Source organism: Zootoca vivipara, chromosome 2 (genome assembly GCF_965207765.1).
Source record: "Zootoca vivipara chromosome 2, rZooViv2.hap1.1, whole genome shotgun sequence".
Taxonomy (NCBI): Eukaryota; Metazoa; Chordata; class Lepidosauria; order Squamata; family Lacertidae; genus Zootoca; species Zootoca vivipara.
Window position 1 is genome coordinate 65,928,519 of NC_142584.1, and position 23,930 is coordinate 65,952,448.

At 42.8% G+C, this 23,930-nt stretch overlaps 1 protein-coding gene across 13 annotated transcripts; it reads left to right on the plus strand.

Annotated features, from left to right (window-relative positions):
• The first annotated feature begins 200 nt into the window (after positions 1–200).
• Positions 201–23,401, plus strand: ZNF346 (zinc finger protein 346). Of its 13 annotated transcripts, none has more exons than XR_004691979.3 (8): positions 201–293; positions 5,196–5,299; positions 5,394–5,489; positions 6,074–6,260; positions 8,353–8,589; positions 12,548–12,633; positions 18,978–19,071; positions 20,475–23,401. XR_004691979.3 is itself a non-coding variant. In XM_088662060.1 (7 exons), exons 2-7 carry the CDS (start codon positions 5,204–5,206, stop codon positions 20,578–20,580), a joined length of 774 nt encoding a protein of 257 aa, XP_088518186.1. In that variant the 5' UTR covers positions 201–616; positions 5,196–5,203; the 3' UTR covers positions 20,581–23,401. The 13 variants fall into 13 exon arrangements, 9 of the variants coding, with proteins under 9 accessions (XP_088518186.1, XP_034961719.2, XP_088518184.1 ...); XR_015948201.1 differs by having other exon boundaries at positions 6,074–6,218; positions 8,356–8,589; XR_015948202.1 differs by having other exon boundaries at positions 201–289.
• The last annotated feature ends 529 nt before the right edge of the window (positions 23,402–23,930 follow it).

A 23,930-nucleotide genomic window follows, 5' to 3' on the forward strand; every position in this document is an offset into this window, starting at 1 on the left:
CTGTGTCCTCAAGAGAAATGGACGCCCAAGGAGAGGCCGCTTCGAACACGTGCAAACCAAATATCGTGAGGGCGTTCGATTCTCCTCGCGATTCCCGATCTTTTCGGTTCCCGGGCTGCGCGGGGGGGGGGGAGATCTCGCGATACGTGTCTTGGAGAGCGGAGCATCTCGCGGGATCCACGAGAGGTCCGGGGGAAGGCGGGTACCTCGGGGGCGGCGACGCGGGGATAAGATGGCGGACGAAGCGGATAGCAACGGGGACGCTTCAGCCTTACCGGTGGGGAAGGAGGCAGGTGAGGCGGGGGCGCTTCTGTCATCTTCCTTCTGAGGGAGGCGGGGGTTTGCCTCCTCCTTACTCTGCCTCGTCCGGCTCTGCTTTACTGCGCTGCATCAGGAGCGTGGTGGGTGGGGCCTGTTGGCCTCTCTTCTCCCCAACTCGACCCGCGTGTGGCTGCCAGTGGCTACCGATTCTTTTGACCCACGGAGGCGGAGCGAGCGAACCTTTAACTCTGCGTTCTTTCCGCCACCTCCAAGAAGTCCTCCGCTGCTAGTTTCGCAGCCTGAAGCTTCCAATTCCTATCGATCCTGGTTTTTAATATACACACACTCACAAAATGTAAGATTTTGTAGGCTAGGTCCCACAAAAGCTTGTATCTTACATATTCAGGTCTAGCCATCGCTTAAACTGCCTCAAGGCTTCAGTGTTTGATCTTCTTGCTTATTGAGCGGGTGTAGAAGAATATGTCATCCTCCCCCTGCTAGTGAAATCCTCGTTAGAGTGGCTTTAGATCTGACTTCTCTGTCCCCTCACATGCCGTTTGTTCCTTGCTCTTCTATTTGATGAGGGAAGTGAACTTTCATATCTGCTTTATGGGACAGTGTAGGATTCACAGATTATGGTTCATATACAGAATGTGTGGCTGTGATTTCCTAAATCCCCTTGGCTTGTTTTTTTACGAATGGGATTAGATTTCTATCCTCGTAATGGGTAGAAAATACATACTCTCCTTTCTTCCTTAAACTTCCAGAGTGGTGTCTTAAAGAAACTACAAACTTTACAGTGTCCAAGTTCTGTACCATACGTTTCAGTTATTGATGTGCATGCAGTTCCCGGTCAGCACAATAAAATTTATGAATAGAAGCAAAATATTCTTGTTGAGATGTGGGTGGGGGTGGATGAACCTAGGATGAGCGAGTACGGAGAGTACTGCAGAGAACTCTTGATTTACTGCAGCATTACTGTCTGCTAGTCTACAACCTGTGCAATATGTGTTCTGTGGTCACAGTAAAGGTAGACAATTTGCAAGAAATTGAAAATGTTGGGGAAATAACAGGAAGGCATGAGAATAGAAAAAAAGGATATGGAATGGGGGTGATGAACATGTGGGTTGGGTGTGTTTCCTCACACTAAAATCCTAATCCTGTGCTTTCTGAATCTTTGTCATACAATGACACGTAGGTTTGCCAGATTATGGACAGTGCAAATATTCTGCTTGCAAACATTCTTCTGTTACGTTATACTGTACTGCCTCGGACAGGACTCAAAAATCTGTGTCCTTCCAAATGTTGTTGTACTTCCAACTTCCATCAGCCCCAGTCAACTTGGCCAATGGTCAGGTATGATGGGAGATGGAATCCAACAACATCAGGAGGGCCACAGGATCCCTATCCCTGCTTTCGATGCTGGTTTTGTATTTTAATAGATCCATTTCCTTAAATGCAAGTCTCACTGGAGCTTTCCCCCAGCCCCCGGTCAGCTTCTTTTTAAATAGCTGTACAGATATATATTTAATGCAATATGGTGGTCTTAGGACAGCAGTCTTACTCTCATCACAATTGCTTTAATTTTTAGAAGCATTTTGTTTACTGTAAGAAAGGTGAAACAGGAGTTTCTGCCCAGCTGTTACTGGAAAACTACTGTTTATAATGTGCTCAAAGCTCCCCTCCCCCTATCAACTTTGTTCAGTGGTTACCATGTCCAGTTGTGAACCTTTTGGTAGAAATGTGTAGTGAGTACAGTTCTGTTTAAAGTTTGATGTTTCTTGTTAAGCCACCGTATGTCACTAGGCTACAGAAAATACTTTGTGCTGTTAGCAATTATGATATTTAATCATTACTAAACTGAATTACAACTTATTACAAAACTGAAAAATATGGAGAGACCTGGTCTGAATAGAGATATTGGATTCTTGTCTCATCACACATGCTAAAGCAATTTTTGGTCATCTGCATACTATCCCTTGCTTTTTCCTGTAGGACTAATTGCAATCATTAACAGTCGTCAACTTCTGTTTCAGTGTATTTGAAGAAGTGTGCATGCACACAAAAGCTCATACCAAAAACAAAATTAGTTGGTCTCTAAGGTGCTACTGGAAGGATTTTTTTTATTTTGTTTCGACTACAGCAGACCAACATGGCTACCTACCTGTAACTAGTCATCAACTGGTTTACCATACCCATTGAGTCAATCACCCATCTCCTACTACCCTTCTGAGAAATACCCCACCCCCACCCCACCCTCCCACTATATAGAAGGGTCTGGTGACTTCTGTTTCAGTGTTTGTCATTGGTATGAGCTTTCGTGTGCATGCACACTTCTTCAGATACCAAGAAGAATCTGAAGAAGTGTGCATCTGAAGAAGTGGTATCTGAAGAAGTGTGCATGCACACGAAAGCTTATACCCAGAACAAACTTAGTTGGTCTTTCAGGTGCTACTAGACAATTTTTTTATTTTTTATTTTTTTATTTCGAGAGAAATATTGGATGTCTAAGTAATGCTAGATAGTGTGCTGAGAGTCAACTATTACAAGTTGTCTATGTTTTATTAAATCAGCTCTAACTTTCGACTGCCTCAGCAAGTAAGGTATTTCTTACAGCGTAAATTCAAGATAAAAGCATCACTAACTGCTTGTTGGAATGATATTAACCTAGATTACAGTATATAAAATATGTGAGTTTAGACTAAGAGTGTTACTTTAGGAGATGACGTTAATTTAGTAGTAATTTTTTTACTTGGTTCCTCAAGACGTAAGAGTTGTATACTTGTGTGTGAGATGGGGGGGGTGGAATAAACTTATTTAAGTTCTGTATATACAAATAATGATAATGAGATTCAGCAAAGGTGCCACAAGTCTTCTGTCACTAACCTTCCTAAGGATAGCCTATTTGATACCAAGTTTTCCCTTTCATTTTTTTTAGTAATTTAAAGCATTTTCACCACATACTTCAGCCTAACACAGTCCCAAAGTGAATTCTAAATTAGTATTTAAAAAATCATTGCCTTCAGACTTACAATCTAAAAGACACAAAAGGAGCTGGTCTCTCAGCGGAGTTGCTAAAATAGTTATGCTTCCCTTCTCTCCCTCTGCTGCAGCCTCTATGATTGTGCAGAATGGCTTGGAAATCATTGAGGATATATGATTGAGGATATATGATTTTTATCTGGGATGTATAGATGAAGCAGATAGTGGTGATGAGAGGCCTAATAGACAAAATAAGAACTGACGAATTGCCGGGTCCAGATGGCTGCCACCTGAGCATTCTCAAAGAACTCATATGTGAAGTTGCTGGTCTTCTAACAAAAATATGCAGCTTGTCCTTCACACCCAAGGACTGGAAAGTAGCCAATGTAACAACAATTTTGAAAAAGGAACCTGTGAGGGGGGAATCTGGGAAATTACAGAGCAGTAAAGCTTAATGTCTGTACTGGGGAAACTTGTTAAAATAACCAAGCATATAGAAGAGCAAGCCTTACTGAAGCAGAGCCAGCATGGCTTCTGCAAGGGCAAGGCCTGTCTCACAAACCTATTAGAGTTATTTGAGAGTGTCAACAAGCATATGGATAGAGGTGATCCACTCAACATAGTATACTTGGATTTTCAAAAAGCTTTTGGCAAAGTACTTCATCAAAGAGTCCTGCATAAGTCAAGGAATAAGAGGATAGATCGTCTAGTGGATCAGGAATTGGTTATGTTGCAGGAAGCAAAGAATAGGAATAAATGGACAGCTCTCCAAATGGAGAGATGTAGAAAGTGGAGTCCTACAAGGACTTGTGCTTTTTAACTTGTTAATAAACAATCAAGAGTTAAGAGTGAGCATTGGGGTGACCAAGTTTGCTGATGATACTAAACTGTACTGGGTCATTAAAACAAAAATAGATTTTCTTCCCCGATGTGCCTAATGGCAGTATTTGAAATGCACTTTGTCATGTCAATATAATGATTCTGAGGAGTTTGTAAAGTGAATGTAAGGGATGTGTTTTGAAGACAATTACAAATCAATCACAGCTGTGGAGATTGAAGATTTTTTACCCTCACATTTGTATATTTCCAGCCTGCCTCTTAATCAGTGTGTAAATAGCAACTTCTTGCTTATAAGATCATTGCCTAAGAGACCTGCATACATGCACACCACGCTGACCAAGCTGTTGACCACAAAGTGATACTTATCATCTTGACACTGTTGAGGCGCTAAGCATTGCAACTTTGGAAATGGAAAACAATTGCTGACATTCTGTGTGTCTCTAAATGAAAGACCCATTAGCCAATTGACTGTTTAGCTGAAGACTAATGGAAGCATTGGCATTGTACTTAAAATTGGGCATGGATCAATGGTAGGAAGAAATATCGAGCCTTTCTGTGTAGTGTAGTGTTCTGTGCTGACTTAAACAACATTATTTCCATGGTAAATCATTAATTGCAGTTGTTGGAAACGGTTTTATTCTGCAGCGGACTACTGGCATGCCACTTAACAGTAGAGTTACTTCTGCTTTTGCATGATTCCTTACTGTTAGCCTGTCCTTTATATAGCAGTGTGGAAATCGCTCAATCCTATACTTCATCCCTGATGGAAAGTATGCAATGTAGCATATCAAAGAAACAGTAGACATCTCATTCTTTGCTGTGTTATTACTGGATGACTTCCACCTCATGTGCATTTTCACCCTTATTTGAATGTGGGACAAGGAGAAAAAACTGCCTTAATGTATTTACATGTTTTAAATTACTGGTATGTCTCCCTGATTGGGGAATTAGAATTGTCATTATCTGCCACAAGACCTTTATTTAACCAGTGTTCAAAGTTGGTGCAAACACTTGTGTGATGCTGGTAAAACCCCTAAGAGGTGATAGCTGGGCCCTTGGCAAAGTTTCCTGTATTGTTTAGTTTTTAATATTGGTGTGCTTGCTTTTTGCAGTGGATCGTATGATCAGAGAGAACAGCCACATCTTCACGGATGCCCATTGTAAAGTGTGTAGTGCAGTGCTCATCTCCGAGTCACAGAAGCTCGCTCATTATCAGGTATGCTTAAATCTACAGGCAGTTACTGAAATTTGCCCTGAGTGTGTGGGGTTCCTGAGATGGTTATCTTGTTCTTCTATGCTGTTTCCTTCAGAGTAAGAAACATGCCAACAAAGTTCGTCGATACCTGGCTATCCATGGTGAAGAGGAGGTCTGCTCAAGCAAGAAAATAAAGCTGGATACAAAGCAGGTAATGCCAGTCAGGCCAGTAATCCAAGGACAACAAGTTAAAAAATTTAATGCACTAGAAAGTTTGGCAAATAGCATTTCTTGGGTTGTGGAATAATGCACCAGAGAGGATTTTGAAGATCAGGCACTGTTTGCAAGAACAATCTATGCATTATTCTGCTTGGGAAAATGCACATTTAAACTTTGCCCACCTTATTGTATGTTCCTGTACACGGAAAAATGAAGAAGCTGAGTGCAAGGAGATAACTCTTTCAAAAACCATTGGGAATAAAATGGTTATACACTCTACTTATAATAAGCTCCTTTCATACTAAATTTATTTGAAAAGTAGAATTCAGCCTTGGCACACTATTAAGAATTCTGTTTGTAGTTACCGAAACTACTAACTGAATGGCAATTGTATCTTGCTACATAACATGTCTTGAATAGCTTTAATAGTCTTCTCTAGCTTCTTTCAGTGTGTTCAGTAAAGGATAGGGTGAAGCTGAACAAAAGAAATTCCAGTTACTGAACTTGGAACACTTTGCTGATGAACTTTCATTCTGCAGCCCCAGTAAATTTTTTTTCATTCCTTCTTACAAACAGGAGGGTAGCAGTGAAGAAGACAGGAACAAATGCTGCCCCATTTGTAATATGACCTTTTCGTCACCTGTTGTGGCTAACTCCCATTACCTAGGCAAGACCCATGCCAAGAATCTAAAGATGAAGGAGCAACCTCCTAAAGCAGAAGGTACAGAGGAATTGTCTCCTGGTGCTGTGCTGAAAAGTCCAGGTCAGAATAGGCTCCTGGGTATCTATTGTACAAACACAGAAGAGTAAACCCTGCTTCACATACAGTGGAACCTCGGTTTACGAACACAATTGGTTCCAGAAGTCTGTTCATAAACCGAAGTGTTCATAAACCGAAGCAAACTTTCCCATTGAAAGTAATGGGAAGTTGATTAATCCGTTCTAGACGAGGAAAAACACCCCCTAGAACGGATTAACTGCTTCGCTCCGATGCCTTTGCGGAGGCTGGGGGCCTCCGCAAAGGCATCGTAGCGAAGCCCCAGCCTCCGGAAGGCATCGGAGCCGGGACTTCGCTCCGATGCCTTTGCGGAGGCCAGGGTCGCGAAAGCGGTCCCCGGCCTCCGCAAAGGCATCGGAGCGAAGTCCCGGCTCCGATGCCTTCCGGAGGCCGGGGAGCGTTTCCGCGACTGGGCTGTGCAGCCGCGAAAGCGGTCCCCGGCCTCCGCAAAGGCATCAGAGCGAAGTCCCGGCTCCGATACCTTCCGGAGGCCGGGGACTACTTTCGCGGCTGCACAGCCCAGTCACGGAAACGCTCCCCGGCCTCCGGAAGGCATTGGAGCGAAGTCCCAGCTCCGATGCCTTCCGGAGGCTGGGGCATCGCGCCAATGCCTTTGCTATGAGGAGCCGAGTCGTGCCGCGGTGCTTGCTGTACACCCGCTTCTTCTGCCGGATCGGCTGCAAGGGGATGTTGTCGGTGGCACGGCCCCGACAACATCCCCTTGCAGCCGGTCCGTCAGAAGAAGCGGATTGACAGCAAGCACCGCGGCGCGCCTTTGCTGTGAGGAGCCGAGTCGTGCCGCGGTGCTTGCTGTACACCCGCTTCTTCTGCCGGATCGGCTGCAAGGGGATGTTGTCGGTGGCACGGCCCCGACAACATCCCCTTGCAGCCGGTCCGTCAGAAGAAGCGGATTGACAGCAAGCAGCCGAGGCGCGCCACGGTGCTTGCTTCCCATTCGCTTCTTCTGACGGACCAGCTGCAAGGGGATGTTGTCGGCATTCGACAACATCCCCTTGCAGACGATCCGGCTGCAAGGGGATGTCGGCGTTCGACAACATTCCCTTGCAGCCGATCCAGCAGATGAAGCGAATGGGAAGCAAGCACCGCGACGGGCCAAGGCTCCTCGCAGCCGACGGGCCGAGGCTTCGCCACAGCCAGCGCGCCTTCCTGGGCTCTCCTGCCCGGCTTGGGTGGTCGCCGGGGCGGCCGCCTTTCTCTTGCTGTCTTTGTGCTGCGGCTCTCTCGGCGAGGCCGGCGGCGGCTGCTGCGCCTTGGCCCTGCCTTCGTCGCCGCCGAGCCCCCAGCCTGCCCGGTCGTCCTCGGCAACACCTCCGCTGCGATCAGAGTGCGGAGGGGCTGGGCTGCGCCTGGCGAGGCTGGTACGGTAGTCCGAAGGGAGATCCTCCCCGCCGGCACTCTTCCTCGGCCGCCGCAGCCATGCCGGACAATATCAGAAGAAGCGGGTGGGCAGCAAGCAGCATGGCGGGTAAGGCAGCGCCGGGCCCGGCTCCCCTTGGCGCGCCTCGGCTCCTCGCAGCCGACTGGCCTCGGCTTCGCCGCAGCCAGCGCGCCTTCCTGGGCTCTCCTGCCCGGCTTGGATGGACGCCGGGGCAGCCTCCTTTCTCTCCCTGTCTCAGAAACCTTGGAAACCTCGGGTTACTTACTTCCGGGTTAGGATGGTTCGTAAACCGAAAGTTCGTAACCCGAGGTGTTCGTAAACCGAGGTTCCACTGTATATGATAATGAGGCAGACACTGAGGGAATTCAAGAAAACATGTTTTCCGGTTGAAAATTGGAATTCTGGTGTGATTAATTTTCTTGATGACCCTGGTGGTCAGAGATAGACAGACATAACAAACCTTACACCAAAATATTTCTTTGTTATTTTTGATCACTGGGTAGCTAATATTTGTGTATATGCCCACAGTAAGCCCATCCAAATCTTTTATTTAGAAAATAATTATTCTGAGTGGAATGTTATGGCACAATTGAGATTATTATGCTTGTTCTGATTACATGAAATTGTGACTTTTCTGATTGGATTTTCTTCATATGTTTTGCGGGGTTGATTTTACAGCAGCTGTACATGCTCAGAAACAACCAGCTATTCCTCCTCCCACTACTGTGCCCTCTAGTGAAGAGAACCAAAACACTTCTGACCCAGACAAATTCTGCAGTCTCTGCCATGCTACATTCAATAATCCCCTGATGGCAAAACAACACTACGTGGGCAAGAAACACAAAAAGCAGGAGACCAAACTTAAGCTAATGGCACACTATGGGAGAAGCCCCGAGGAACCTGCAGCTTCAACAGGTGAGTTTTTAAGAGCAAAACTTTCCAGAATAAAGAGCGTGAAGAGTTGTAAAGGTTTGCAAAGCCACAACTCGCCTTCTGTTGGAAATGCCCTACATGGAAAACAAGCTCTCAGATAATTCACTACGTTAGGTATACCAGCTGTAGAGGGAATGGGCTTGAATCGATCCCTTCAGATGGGCACAGGCAAAAGTAGTAGGAAAATCTTGGTTTGGGGTGGGAAAGACTCCCAGCTCCCCACAAAATCCTGAACACGAGGAAGAACCTCCTGCTGCACATGTGTACTTGAAAAGAGGGAGGTGGTTGAAACTTTGAAAGGTGAGAGGAAAATGCAGGGTGCTGAGTGAAGGTGAGACAGTGGAAGACTAGACAGAAGAATGTAGGAGTCACAACAAGGCATGACCAAGTTATGGGCAAGAGCTTTTGCTGAAGGGGCAAAGAGAAAGGCCCATAATTTGTAATGTTGGAAAGGGAGAAGCAATATGACTTGGAAATGGACCAACTTTGGGGGGCAAAAGTTGAAAAGAAAAGCAGCGGTTTATGCCTGTGGGTGGTGACAGTGCCAGTTGAAAAAGAACGTGAATGGGGAAATAAGGGCTTCTGAGAAAGTACGAGAAGTTGTCTTCAGGTTATATTGAAGCATTCAAGCAGAATTACCAGGTAGTTGGAGGTGTGGGATTGAATGGAGAGCAGAGAATTGACAGTGTATTCTCTCTCCCTTTTTTTGTTTTGTTTTGTTTTTTTAAATAGTCTGTCTACACCAGGCATAGGCAAACTCGGCCCTCCAGATGTTTTGGGGCTACAACTCCCATCACCCCTAGCTTACAGGACCAGTGGTCAGGGATGATGGGAGTTGTCGTCCCAAAACATCTGGAGGTCCGAGTTTGCCTATGCCTGGTCTACACACTTTGAAAAGGAAACTTTCTGAATTACATGAGCATGGTGGGTGGGAGAAAGAGACAAAGCTTCACTGTGGCTCTGTGATAGTTACACTGTAATCCAGGCATCCCCAAACTTGGGCCCGCCAGATGTTTTGGACTACAATTCCCATCATCCCTGACCACTGGTCCTGTTAGCTAGGGATCATGGGAGTTGTAGGCCAAAACATCTGGAGGGCTGCAGTTTGGGGATGCCTGCTGTAATCAATAGGTCAAACAAAATACTGAAGACGTACTGCTGCATATCCAGCAGAGAACATTTCTCCTTGGCTTTGGATAAAAATCCAGCTCCCAACATGACATAGTGTTCACAACACATTTATATTCAGTACAAAGAATATAGAAGACATCAACATAGTTGCCAAGTTTTCCCTTTTCTCGCGAGGAAGCCTATTCAGCATAAGGGAATTTCCCTTTAAAAAAGGGAGAACTTGGCAGCTATGGACATCAACCATGGCAGTAAACAGTGCTATTACACTGATCATTTCCAACATAGTCACCTGTGTTGAATATCACATCAGCATGTAAGATGTAGGCCAGGTTTAACTCCTTGCTTGATTATCAAGATGCTAGTTCAGGTCTGATCACTTTAGGGCTAAACACTAAGGCAGTCAAAGAGGTTAGCCCTTCCTTTTGTGTATGTTTTTAAGAAATAAATAAATAAAGTTTTTTAAAAAAAATTTAAAAGAAAGGTTAGCCCTAAAGTGGAAGAGAGAGAGAAAAAACAATTGGTCTGGTAGCATGTATGGAGTCTGCATTTAGTTACATTATTAAGATGGAATGTGGAAAGAGCTAGTAAATGAATGTCTGATAGATGCTTTGCAGGTTTGAGGTTGCATCTATGGCAGTTAGAAGGAGAAACATACAATGACTGAGTCCCCATTTCTGAGAATATAAAATCCACCTGTTATCTGGATCTGTCTTTATGTATTGTAGATAAGCAGCTATGAACATTTAAAAGGAAGCAATAGAAAAGGGTATATGGAAAAGGCCACTGAAGAAACAATATATTTCAAAGTGCCTTTTTTATTAGGACAGATGTTTACATACATTGTGGATTTGACAACCATCAAATGAAGCTGACCTATGGGAGGGAATTAATGTATTTTCAAAATTGCCTCAGCAAGGTAGTTAAGACTATGGAATTTAAATAAGTAACATCTTGGAAACATATGGTTTAACAAATGAGTCTGGGCTTTCCAACCCCAAAGCTTGAGCCATCTACAAATTAGTCTGACGGTGCAAGCATTGGCAAATTCAGAGCCATTTGAAGTAGCTGAAGTTTTATTACATCACTTAAGTCAAGCCACAGTTAGTTGATTTGGAAAAAAAGTTGAATATTCAAAATATACATCTGTAGAAAACAATGAGAACCCGTTAAGGTTTGCACAATATCTCCCTGGATTAGGAAATGGAACCTTTATTACAGCTTGTATCAAGCAATGATACGCAGTGCAAAGCATCCAAGGAATTTCTTTCAAAGTAGTGACTTAGCATTAGCTTTTGTTGAAAAAAAGACATTGTGATGGTATTAAGGTTAATTAACACAAAGTGGCATAATAAGTGGAGCTCTCAACTGTGTGTTTTGAACATGTACAAAAATTGTTCACTCTTAAAGATTGCAGAATAAGCACCTAAAGATGGATACTGAATATATATGCCAGAAACTTTATTTTTAAGTTCATTTAATTGGGAAAGTAATTCCCAAGTAAAAAGTAATTCCCAATTAAAAACAGCCTCTGCCTTTCAACTTTAATAATGTGTAGTGTGATTCTGTACAGAGTTGGATGTGAATAAGTTCCATGCCCCAAAATAGACTTGCATGCACAACTTTGCACAGAGTAGGGCTGAATAGGAACATAATGATTAGGAACAGGATATTTAATGTGCCAATGTGCTTTTCACATGCCTGGCAGATAGCAGGTGCAGAGAGGAGCGGTTGGGCAAAGGGTGCAAAGTGGGGAGAGAGAACTGAAGCCCAGAAGGAGAGTTTGGTATCCAAATGAACACAAGCAGATTATATAAATTTAATGTTAGTCAAACCCAAAAGGCTGAACTAGAATAGCCTCTCCATATGCAGCCTACCATACGGACTCACTGTTAAGACCATGTTCATGGAAGGCAATCTTACTCTGCCACAAGCGATCACCAAGGAATAAAGAAGAAGGGTGGGTGGGGTAATGTTTTAGAAGATAGAGGGCAAAAGTCATTGATGACAAGTCCTTAGCTGCCCCTGTCAGAAAGATGTTTCATCATTGCATATTTTCTTTCTAGCAGCTCTGGGGATTTTGAAAGGTAGCTAGGAGGAACATTACCAGGAGGAACATTGCTGAGTTTTGCCACCTAGCTTGAACTTTGCTCATCTCATTCCCCCCCCCCACCAGCCCTGCCCCCTTTTAGTTCCCTGATGCCTGTAATATGGGGGCAGTGTTCTCAGATAAGAACTTTTGTCTCAGTCATAAAACAAATATAACTTTATCAAGGTATTTGGAACAGTGGAGAGGTTTGGTAATTCTACATTTGTGCTGATATTTTTATTGTGCGCTATCAGATATCTTTTGAGGGTGTTTTTTTAAAAAAATTGTTAAGAATGAAAAGCAAAAAAATAATAATGGGTGCCATCTGGCTGCGTCAGAACAGATTTCCAATTGTGCAAATGGAACCTCTCCTACCTCTCCAGCCACTGCACATCCCAGGAATCTCTTCCAAAGGGAGGGGGACCCTCTGGAGGAGATTGGGGAGTACAGGGGACTGTGGGAGGGAGGAGAAGAAGAAACACTGACACAAGGTTGACTATCGCCCAATGTCCTTTTACAAAATCCAGGCGAACTAACAAGATCCTCAAACACATCCTGAAGAAGGGGGAAAATAAAGCAATGCATATTTGAAAGAGGGAAACATGGTCAGCAGAGTATATAGAACAGATAATACACAAAACAATGTATGCATAGAGGGTAAGTTGCAGATCTAAATATTTTTTAAAAAAATAGAAAAGTAATAATAACCTTTATTTAATATAGATCAAACCCAGGGGGAAACCCAGAACCAAAATCTTACCAAGGACCAGGGAACTTATCTATGGAAGGAGAGCACAAAAATACTCTTGGTAAGAATCACAGGGGGGAATAGATATACAAAAACATGGATAGAGGTTATACTATTTTCAACAAATAGCTAAAATGATAAGACAGTAGCAGCAATGTATAGGGCATGGAAGACGTGGTGAAAGAGAAAAGACAGTGGAGAAAAGAAATAAATATGTTATAAAAAGCAAATGATATGTGATCTCCAATTCAAAATTGCTTTGTTTGGAAACAAGCAGAAGTACTAGACGAGTTATAAATAAATAAATCCACTGGATTCTACCTGAATTAAGAGTCCTGGTTTTCACCTTCAGGGCTTTAAAAGGACTTAGATCAAGCTATCTTAAAGACCATACAAACTTCTCAAGCTGAGCTCATTAGAGGTCCTGTTCTAGATGCCGCCTCCAGATGGAGGCATAAACTATTGATAATTACAGGTAGCTAGCCGTGTTGGTCTGCCGTAGTCAAAACAAAATTTAAAAATTCCTTCTAGTAGCACCTTAGAGACCAACTAAGTTTGTTATTGGTATGAGCTTTTGTGTGCATGCACACTTCTTCAGATACCTTCGATTTTTTTACTGTTGATAATGGTTAGGGGAACTTGTTTGTGATTATATCTTACATTGCAGTTTTCTCTTGTTAGCTGACATAGGGGCCTCTCGCTTGGCAGAAAAGTGAAACATACAAATGAAAAAAATGCTGAATTCAAGAAGAAACAAACATTTGTTTGATGTGACTGTATTAAATGTATACAGTTGGTGTAAAGTTTAAAGAATATTGGTAAAGTGTAGAAAATGTCCTTACTGAAGAACAAAAAATGGCAGAGGATATGAATGGTATTAATTACCAACCCATCACCCTAGCATCCCAGTGCAGGTTGCAACATTAAACCACAATATTTAAAAGAGTATAAAACAACTTAAACTCACAGAAGTAAGGTGGGTCCTAAAAATATATATCTCACTTTTCAAAAGCCAGAGTAAAGAGGTGTGACTTTAGCATTTGCTGAAAGCTGTATAATGATGGTACCCTCTGTGTGGCAGGAGCTCCACAACATATGGGGCATCACAGAGAACGTCCTCTCCCAGGCCACCACCCCCACTTGAAGTCTCCAAGTCATCTTCAAGGGCAGCCCCACGTAGAGTGCTTTGCAATAATCCCATCTTGAATTTAGGAAGCATGGATTACAGTAGCCAACTCATCTCAGTCTGAAAGGAGCTGTAGCCAGCAAACCAGCCAGTGCTGGACTCCATGACTATAGATGCTATACAAATATGACTACAATGCAAGATCATATGAACAGGCTTCCCCCTTATTTCCTTCCTCGGAAGCCCCTGCACCATTCAGAGCTGCTCTGGAGGGGTCCCCCAACCCTTTGGAGCAGTTTTTGGGAGAATGCAGGAAGAAGAAAGAAAGAGGAAGTCCTGTTGTGCAAGTGGGAAATCTGCTGCCCTCTTGCAAACGGATATCCTGTATGTATAAAGGCTGTGAAAATACTATTCAGTGTTAATGAAGTTCAAAAGCAGACCTTGGTATCAGTTGCTTGGTTACAGGGAAATGGCAGCAGAATGGTATAGTTGAAAGGTAATCACCCTTTCCCTCTCTGACAGCCTTTTAAGCCCCCTGAAAAGCCACTGTCAGTTGTTGGTAGGCACTCCTGAATGCAGTAGGCTGTGGTGTGGTGAGCTGAAGGAGGAAAGGGTGGGTAGAGGCAGTACCCCTTTTCCCCACTGCATTCAGAGTGTCCCCCAACCCATTTGGGTAGGTTTTCAGGAGGCCTAGAAGGCTGTTGATGAGAATCGCTGTACAGTAGCCACAGACAAATAGTGTGAATGAGTTTTTAATTTAAGGTATACAGAAAGGCATAGTACTTTGACTTCCAACTCCTCAATGGGGTTTGGCGTTTCAAAATAAAACCAATCATCATCATTTGATTACCTTCACTTCTGTGACACAACATAGCAGGAATAAGAAGTGCGTGTCATTTCAGTAAATTCAACTAAAACCCCAAATTTTCCTCCATCTAAAGACAGTGAAGTTTCACAGTTCTGCAACAGTATTGTTGTACCCATGCCCTTTTTTTGGTTCATTTAGAAATCAGTAGATTTTTTTCATAGGCTAATACTCTTCCAGCTAATGTACATTCCAGTACATACAGAATGAATCCTTTGTTCTTGGTGTTTGGCTGCTGGGGGAGGGGACACTAATTCAGGGGTGGGGAGCACTAGGAAACGAATTGAAAAGTAAAAAATGTATCATAGTGCTTTTATATAAGTCTCTGGTGTGATCACACTTGAAATACTGTGTACAGTAGTAGTCACTGCACATCAGGAAAAATGTTGTAGATATGGGAAAAGGTGCAGAAAGAGGCATCCTGAATTATGCTGGTGGAGGAGAAAATCCCCTATTAGCTAGGGTCACATTTGAGGTTTCTTAGCTTGGAAAAAAAAGATGGTGTGAGAGACATGAGCATAACAGGTGTATAATTTATGCGTGGTATAGGGAAAGTGGATAGGAAGACTTTTTCTCCCAGGGTCATTAACGTTGAATGGTGGAAGAGATTTCAAGTTTTATGTGTGTTGTTTTTTGTTGAAACCTTTAATGTATTTTGTTTCTCCTTGCTGAGAATGTTCCTCTTGAGTCTAAAGCAGTGTGATTGGTGAGCCAGTGTGCAGAAGCAGTGTCATGAATTCTCCATAGTACAGTGGTACCTCGGTTTAAGTACACAATTGGTTCCGGAAGTCTGTACTTAACCTGAAGCGAACTTTCCCATTGAAAGTAATGGAAAGTGGATTAATCCGTTCCAGACGGTCCACGGAATACTTAAACTGAAGCGTACTTAACCTGAAGCAAACTTTCCCATTGAAAGTAATGGAAAGTGGATTAATCCGTTCCAGACGGTCCACGGATTACTCAACCTGAAGCGTACTTAACCCGAAGTATGAGTATAATTGGTTCTGGAAGTCCGTACTTAACCTGAAGCGTACTTAACCTGAAGTGATCTTTCCCATTGAAAGTAATGGAAAGTGGATTCATCCGTTCCAGACGGTTCCGCGGAGTACTTACACTGAAAGTACTCAAACCGAAGCGTACTTAAACCAAGGTATGACAGTATGTTCAATCCTTTTGAGAAGAGTTTTCATCAGGCTGTTTACAATGTTTGGGTAAATAGGCCTTGATTAAGCATTTAGTGTTGTTGTGTTTATGATAAATTGACTCCCCTTCTAGCTGACTAGGGAACCTTATTTTACATTTCTCGTGATCCTTGAGTGAAAAGACAGAAAATTCATTTTCTTGGTTTGGATTTATTTGATTCATTGAAATGGGAACAGGTGGGAGTTAAGTTAGAGGTCCCAAAAATGTTAGTTTTATTAAGATCTGGAACTCCCAAACTGTCAACGCTTGCAAATTAGAACTGAGAAAATTATTCACAGAAATTGCTTAAAAACTATTTCCAGCTAAGATAAGTTGGGGGAAGTGAAAGGATGCCTAAGACTGATGTCTGCTATTTCATAGTCATACAGCATTAAGTAGCCACATCACATGCTTGTCGACTATGCCTCTATGTGTGCTGCACCTCCTCTCATGTGGATGCCCATTTTGGCTCCCATATTCCACACAGGGGGCAGCATGGTAGACTTGTGCTATGGAGGTGGGTTTACAGCAGGGGGATTAGGCTTTTGCCAGTGAGTGCCTTCCATCCATTAGCCTCAGCCAGCATGGTCAATGGTTAGGGTTGAGGAGAGCTGTAGCCCAAGAACCATCTGGAGGGCACCACATTGGCCACCCTTGCCTGGACGAACTCAAAAATTTCCTACTACTGCTGTGTAAAAAGTTGCTTTTCCTAACCATTGGGGAACAGATATTCCAACAGTGTTCAAGTTACTTACATAACTGCATTTCTTATAATTTAAGCCCAATGAAAGAATGTTGGGGCTGTTGCAGCAAAGGAGATGGTAGTTACAGGCAAGAACACTTTAATATGCTTCCCAAGTGAGAATTCTGAGGCATCAGATGGTTACAATCTGCATTTCCAACCAAATTGATTCTACAAGTGGCTGATCCAGTTTCACGGTTAGGAACCGTTCTGTAATGTAGCCTTAACACCATTTTTCTCATCTAAGCAGATGTTTTGAGCCTTGGAATTCTCCATAGTGCACAGTTGCCATTATAATATACCCATTCTTCATTGTTTCCTGCAACGTGGCATCCATATTTATGCAGTATTAGCATGAAGACACTGGTGTATTCCTTGCCTCTTAAATTCTCCTCTCACTGATACCAATCCCCAGATGATGGAACAGACATACATGTCTTTAGTGGAGAACTATACAGAAGAAAATCCACCAACATAGCTTGAATACATTATATACCATACTTACAAAAGGTGGTTCAACAGTACAGTCCTATGCATATCTACTCAGAATTGGGTGTCAGTGTGTTCTTTGAGACTTAGTCCCATGCAAGTTGGTTTAGGATTGCAACCCCAGTAACTATAGATGACATGAAGCAGATGAATCACAAAACGGAATATTACTGCGTTATTGAACACATTGTGTCTTACTCTGTTTCTTTGCTTTAAAGTATTCTACTTTTCTTCTGGTACAATTTAATCACCAGAGCAAAAGGGACAAATACAGAGAATAAAATTGTAGTGGGAGTCCTGTGAAGAACAGGAGTTTGGTGATCAGATCTTCCTGTACAGTATTTCTGTTTTTACTTTTTCTAGAGGGGCACTTACTTGAAACTGTTGCAGCAAAACCAACAAAATGTATTGTGACACCTTAAAGGGTAACATTTATTAGGACATAAGCATTTGAGAACTAGAGTGCTTGTGCTGTGTTAAATTTGTTATTCTTTCAAGGTGCCCCAAGACACTTGAAGTGGAATTCAGCATCACACTGTGCCGATCAGTGCAAGCATTGCTTGCCAAATGGAATAACTCCCCCCCTCTCCCTCCTTCCCTCCCACCACACCCTGTTCTGATTCTTTTTATTTTAAAAGCCCCCCCTAAATTTAATTGGAACAGCGGCCCTAGGAAAGCAGAGGGTTAGGCCTAATCCCTTCCATGTCGTTTTTTAAATCTAACACCCACCCACCCTGTGTATTGCAGCAGCAGCTGCTGTTTACTGTGCAGGGTGAAATATACCTGTGTATTTTTCCCCAGTGGGGCAAACAGCAGCTGGGGCAGAAACATTTTTAAGATAGTAAAAATGGTGTGAGGGTGCTTGGTGCTGGAGGAGACTCTTGAGAGGCCCGTGGACTGCAAGAAGATCAAACCTATCCATTCTTAAGGAAATCAGCCCTGAGTGCTCACTGGAAGGACAGATCCTGAAGCTGAGGCTCCAATACTTTGGCCACCTCATGAGAAGAGAAGACTCCCTGGAAAAGACCCTGATGTTGGGAAAGATTGAGGGCACTAGGAGAAGGGGACGACAAAGGATGAGATGGTTGGACAGTGTTCTCGAAGCTACGAACATGAGTTTGACCAAGCTGCGGAGGCAGTGGAAGACAGGAGTGCCTGGTCCATGGGGTCACGAAGAGTCGGACACGACTAAACGGCTAAACAACAACAGTGCTCCACTCAGATTTTGAAACTCCCTTCAGTAGTTGTCAGCAAAAATAGATCCATTTGGAGATCTAATCATGGATCTCCCACATCTTCTGTAATTGACCCTGAGTCAGAGGAATGTTCTTGGAAACGTTGATTAAGCTCCCTGTGTGCTGAGAGATCATTTTACTGTGCAACTTAAAAGTGGCAGCTAGGAGCTGGATAGCAGTGCTTAGAGCAGTGGTGGGGAAGCTCTGGAACCATGAGTCTAATTAGGCCCAGCATGGTTCCCCCAAATCAAGCCCACCTGCCCCACACTTGACATCATATACAGCATCAGTTGTGGGGTAGGTACAGGTGTGCACTCCTGGTTGTTCCTTGATAAGCGATTCTTGTATTTGACACCTTTTATATTTGGTGCCCAATGCAAACCATGCTGTGGCTGATTCCACTCAACGCCTGAGTGGAGCCTATCTCTGCAAACTGCTTTGGCAGGAATCTTCCCTTGCAGCCCAGCTTGGGTTCAAGCTAGGCTAGCAGTGGAAATCTTGAGTCCCTCAAAATTTTCCTTTGAATTTTTGTCACCTGCTCTCATGATGACCTGCCATAGGGCAGCCCTTTCCACCTGTCAAGTGACACATGGGGTAACTATTGATCCAGCTGTTTGGCTGGATCCTGTTCCTCTCCCCTGGCTTAGAACTCCTAGCATCATCTTTGGCTTAGTCACTGTGAACAACACTTCACAATTGGTAATTGACATTGGGGTGTTTCCTTGAGTGAATTTGGTGCTCACACTTGTTTAATCCTGTCTTTCAGCTGGGAAGGGATATCCATGTGAAAGCTGTAACATAGTACTGAACTCCATAGAGCAGTACCAAGCTCACATCAGCGGCTTCAAACACAAGAACCAGTAAGTGTTTAAATATTTTTCTGTCTGTAGTAGCTACATTGTATAACCCGCTACTGAATAGGAAGCATTGTCTCGCATCTGGTTTATAGTCTGGATTTTTACAACAACAACAAAATTCAGATTCATCTGCAGGCAGCTCTAATGTGTAAAAGGTCTACTGGTATGTTGCTATTTATGTACCAAAGGTAATAAGCATTTTGGGGAAAGAGAGGTTTATGAGTCAAATGACACATTGCAGATTTTCCAGATGATGCTGTCTGGCGTGGATCCCCTTCACTTGGCCAGAACCAAATCGATGAAGCCAATTTGGCAACTGTAACCTCTTATTTGGTTCGGGCCTTGTCCTAGTAGCCTTTCCATAGATGTGTTTCAGACAAGTAGGAGTCAATAGCCCTCTTGACTTCTCTTGTTATTCTGGTCATTAACATCAAGTTCCTGGGTACCATACCCAGCATCTACTACTCAAAGTTCTGTTTTGTCTTTTGCTTTGTTATGCCAGAGCATTTTTAATTTTGATAAAGTTTGTAGAGAATTTTTTTATTAAAACAAAACCCTCCGATATATGTCGCTGTCAAATGGGTACAGGTTTTCTTGGAGAAAGCAAAATATTTTACATAGAACATGCCATGTGGTGTTTTGCCTGTCTTTGGAACTGTGGGGGTGGGGTAGGGTGTTGGCAAGGGAAAATATTTTCTACTATATCATTTTAACGCACAGATCTGCAGATTGTTCTATTATTTTTGTTTTTGTGGGACCAGTCAAAGCACCATGGAATTGCCATGAAACATGAAGACTCACAGGGTATGGCATCAAAGAAATCTAATGACCTTTTCTGTATGGCATACGTTAAGCACTATTATCCTGGTGGTGGCATTGGTCTTTTCATCACTTAGGTGATGCTATATCCTAGTGGTGGCACATGCTCTGTGCAAGCATGTGGATGCACTCAACTTGCTGGGGAAACTCTGTTTGCCAAATGTGCTGAACATGGCATTTACATGACAAACAAGTTTTAGGGCTGTGGCTGGCTGTGCTGCAAGTTAGACATTCTGCCAAAAGTGGACAGTGCTGCCTTGTTGCATATAATCCTGTTAACGTTTAGCAGAAATCATCCGAAGATTTATAATTCTTTTCCATTGGTATGAAGTTAAATCTACAGGTGAGGCCATTTTTGTATGCTACAACTGTAGATCTTGTCAGATTGCTATCCTCACCCATCACACACTTTCAGGGTGTTTTATTGTGGTGAATGGAAGTGGGATTTTTCAAGACAACTGGATTTTGCAAGGTATTTGTCCAGCTTGAGATTCCACAATAAGCAGACGTTCATTTCCTGTACACTTTGCAGTGATAATTTTTGAAGCGCTTTCAATAATCTGTCCCACCTCTGTCTCAATCCACAGTATACCAGGAGGAGTACCTGTTACAGCACGATACCAGAAGCAGCTGTACACAAGAGAGGAGACAACGGGCCCTGATGGCTACAGCTATTTTAGCCAAGACCTCTAGAGAAGAAGCTCCTGTGCTCTTTTTGGATTGCCGGTGGCCCAAAAGTGAACATCGCTTATCAACCCACTACGGTTTTATTGTTCCTCTGGCTGAATGAAACCCTCCTATCCTGCAGTGTGCAAGTTTAGCTGATTCAGAACTAACTATTGGCTAAAGGATCTAGAAGGGACAGATATACTAGTTGGCATTTGCAAAGACCTTTAGAATAGTTTTCATTGTGTAATCTCTTGCTGTAACAGCTGATGGGTGAGGTGGGAAGGAGTAGGAGTTGTGTCTGGCACAAGTAAGACTTGGCACCTACCAGTGTTCTATCTCGAGCCCATCATTTTCCTCTGCCCAGAAGAAGCAGACGGGAGTTCTACACCCACTACCAATCAGAGAAGAGCAACTTTTGGAAGAAAGTTCATAATTCTTGGTTATGGGGTGCTTGTTAAATATGAGGTGTGGAATGGGCATGATGGACAGACTGATTATCTCCTCCTTGCCTAGAAATGGGGTGTTACATCACTGTGTTTGTCGTGCCCCTTTCTGAATTAACTGAGTTTGTGTGCAGAGTTTCTTAGGTCACCAATATGCCATTTGCATCCTTTTTGTAGTTCTGCAGATGTTGGTTCTGGAACATCTGGTAATCTGTTTAATAAAAAGCTGTTTCTGTTAGTAGTATGCATAATCTGCTTCAGAAAGGCAAGCAGAAGGAGTAACTCCAGAAAACTGCACTTCTCCCTCGGTTCCTGGCATATTTGTGGAAACTTGTACTTTTGAGCCTCACTATGTACAGCTTTCTGATGTGTTAAATGTTAATCATAAATTTTTTTGGTATGATGGAAGGTTTAAAAAATGTCCTTTTTCAGAACCTTAAAGCTTTTTAATTAATTTGTACAAAGGTTTAGCAAGGGTGAGAGAACAAGCAGCTATAGTCTGACTTCGAGGCAATTCTACGCTGAAAAATAGTGCTTTCCATAGCATTGTGGGCCTTCCACTTGTGAACTTTGCAAGTCCAATAACTAGTTTCCATCCATGTGAAACCATTACTCAGAGACAAGACATTCTTTCCGATTGCTTCCTGAGACTTGGAAAACAACATAGGTAGCAGCTGGGAATGCTGCTTGAGGCAAACTGACTATGCTTTGTTTGGACAGAGATAAAATTAGTTTGCATTTTGGTCATTTCCTTTTCCCTTGTATGGATATAAGAAGATAAGCTTGAAGTCTCCTAACATCTGAGTTTGTTTCAAGTCTGCCATATGGCCTGTTTCCAAAGCAATCAGTTGAAATGCTAATCTTATTTGTAAAAACAACCCCACTCACATAAGCATAAAGGCAAGAGATGTGAGATACTTGTCTCTTGCCTAGCCTACTGTTAAAAAACTGCTTTTCTACTCGTGTTCTAAACAGGATGTGGCTCTTTTTTCCTTAGTGCTTCTCCCTTCCTACCTAATTGCTTCAGTGTTATTGCTCAAAATGGACATTCATTAAAATTGGACACCTTGTACTCTTGAGTCTCGACTGACTGCAGCTTTGGAGTCATCCCTGCTTGTAAGTTTGTTTAGCCCATGAGCCCCGTAATTAGCAGCAAACCAGTATACTCTGTAGACATTTTAATTCTGTGTATCATAGGCCCTCTCATTCTTCATTACATTCCTGACCTAATCTTCTAGGTGGCAGTTATTTTTTGAACCTAGGTATGGGAGATGGACTGTCCTGTCCTCTACCTTATCTGGTGGCTTTCATTGTGATTTTGCTCCCCTTTCTACTCTGACCCCAGGAGTGGGGGAGGGTATTGACTGGAGACACTCTCGTTCTCTCTTTTCTGATAGCCTCTGTGCCTCCATCTGCAGTATTGCTTCGATGGAAATGAGTGAATAGTGCTACCTGTATTTACACTTACTGTACATGCAGCTCTTCTTGGATATGTCTGTGTACTCCCTCTGTGCCACCCTAGAACACTTAAGAGAGTCTTCGTCTCTGTGCTTTCCCAGCAATATTGTTAGTCAGGGTAAGGTTCACATCAGACCATGCCAGTGGTGCATTTTCTTGCATTCCCTCTTCTCTTCCCTACATTGACGATTCATTACCGCATCCCAAGTAAGCAGTCTTTCTTACAATAAAAAGCTTATCTTTCTCTTTTCACCAATGTCAGGTTTTTGTGTATGAGATATTCTCTACATGTAGAACACAGGACGAGCACAGATGATTATATATATATAAACTGGGATAGAGTGATGAGGCTAGGTGTCCTGGATATACATCTCCCATTTCCAACAGACTGAGCAGTGTTTGTCCTGTAAGTCCCTAAAATTGCTTTATTTATTTAGCCTCAATCAAACACCTTGACTAAGGGGGAGATATTAAAGTAACCTTGTGCATAAGGCTCTGCTCTTATAACATGTGGTGAAAAGCTCTATCACATGCACACGCTATGCAGCTTTTCTGTAAATAATTGATGGGACAAATAATGTATCTTCTGACTTAAACAGTAGCTATGTGTGCCTAACCCTTTATTTTAAACTTCATATTTTTCCTGCCTTTGACTTTTCTGTTTTGGCATTCTCCAATGTCTTGTGCTGTACTTGGATTTTAGTCTTTGACTTGCCCAATGAACTTTCGCAGCCTAGAGTAGAGATTTGGGCAAGAAGAGATTTGCCTCCATGCAGATCTAACCTTACAATTTGATTTCTGTTGTATATTGCATTCTGTTACAGTTGCTAAGATCAGATATTTTGGCAAGTCCAAAGCTGAGTAAGTACTCTGTTACATCATTAACATGATGACTATGTTGGCTCAGCCTGATATGGAAGCGTCATGATAAATTCATGAATTTCCATTTGTCTCTTGCCTATTATTTGGGTTGGGTTAGCCAGGTACACTCCGCCTTATTCTAGAGATTAAAGTTTTGTTTTTTCTATTCATATTAACAGTAGATGTTCTGTTTCTGTTTGTGTCAAGTTTTTTACCCTAGGAGCTGGGTATCAACATACAGGGCTGGTCTTAACATGATTCCAGGAAAACCCAAATTCTGCACTTGAAACAAATTATGTAAAATGAGAAATTAGCATAAATACCTTAATTTGATGTGTGTGAATTGCACTGTGTGTGCTTGAACAGCTTGCTTGGGGCAGCATTGTGTATTACAGGGAGAAGAGAGAGAGACTACTTTTAGCCACAGCCACTGGAGCTGAATCTTGCTTTAAAGCATGCATAGAAGTGAAACTATGGCAGTGTGTGCTATAGCCCATGAAGATCCACTTCTCAGCACAATATGCAAAGAGGTTACCATGATCTAGTAACAGTAGATACCTATTGGGTTTTGTTTTGAGGGCTTGGGATGCGGTGCAATAGAGTTAAACTGAA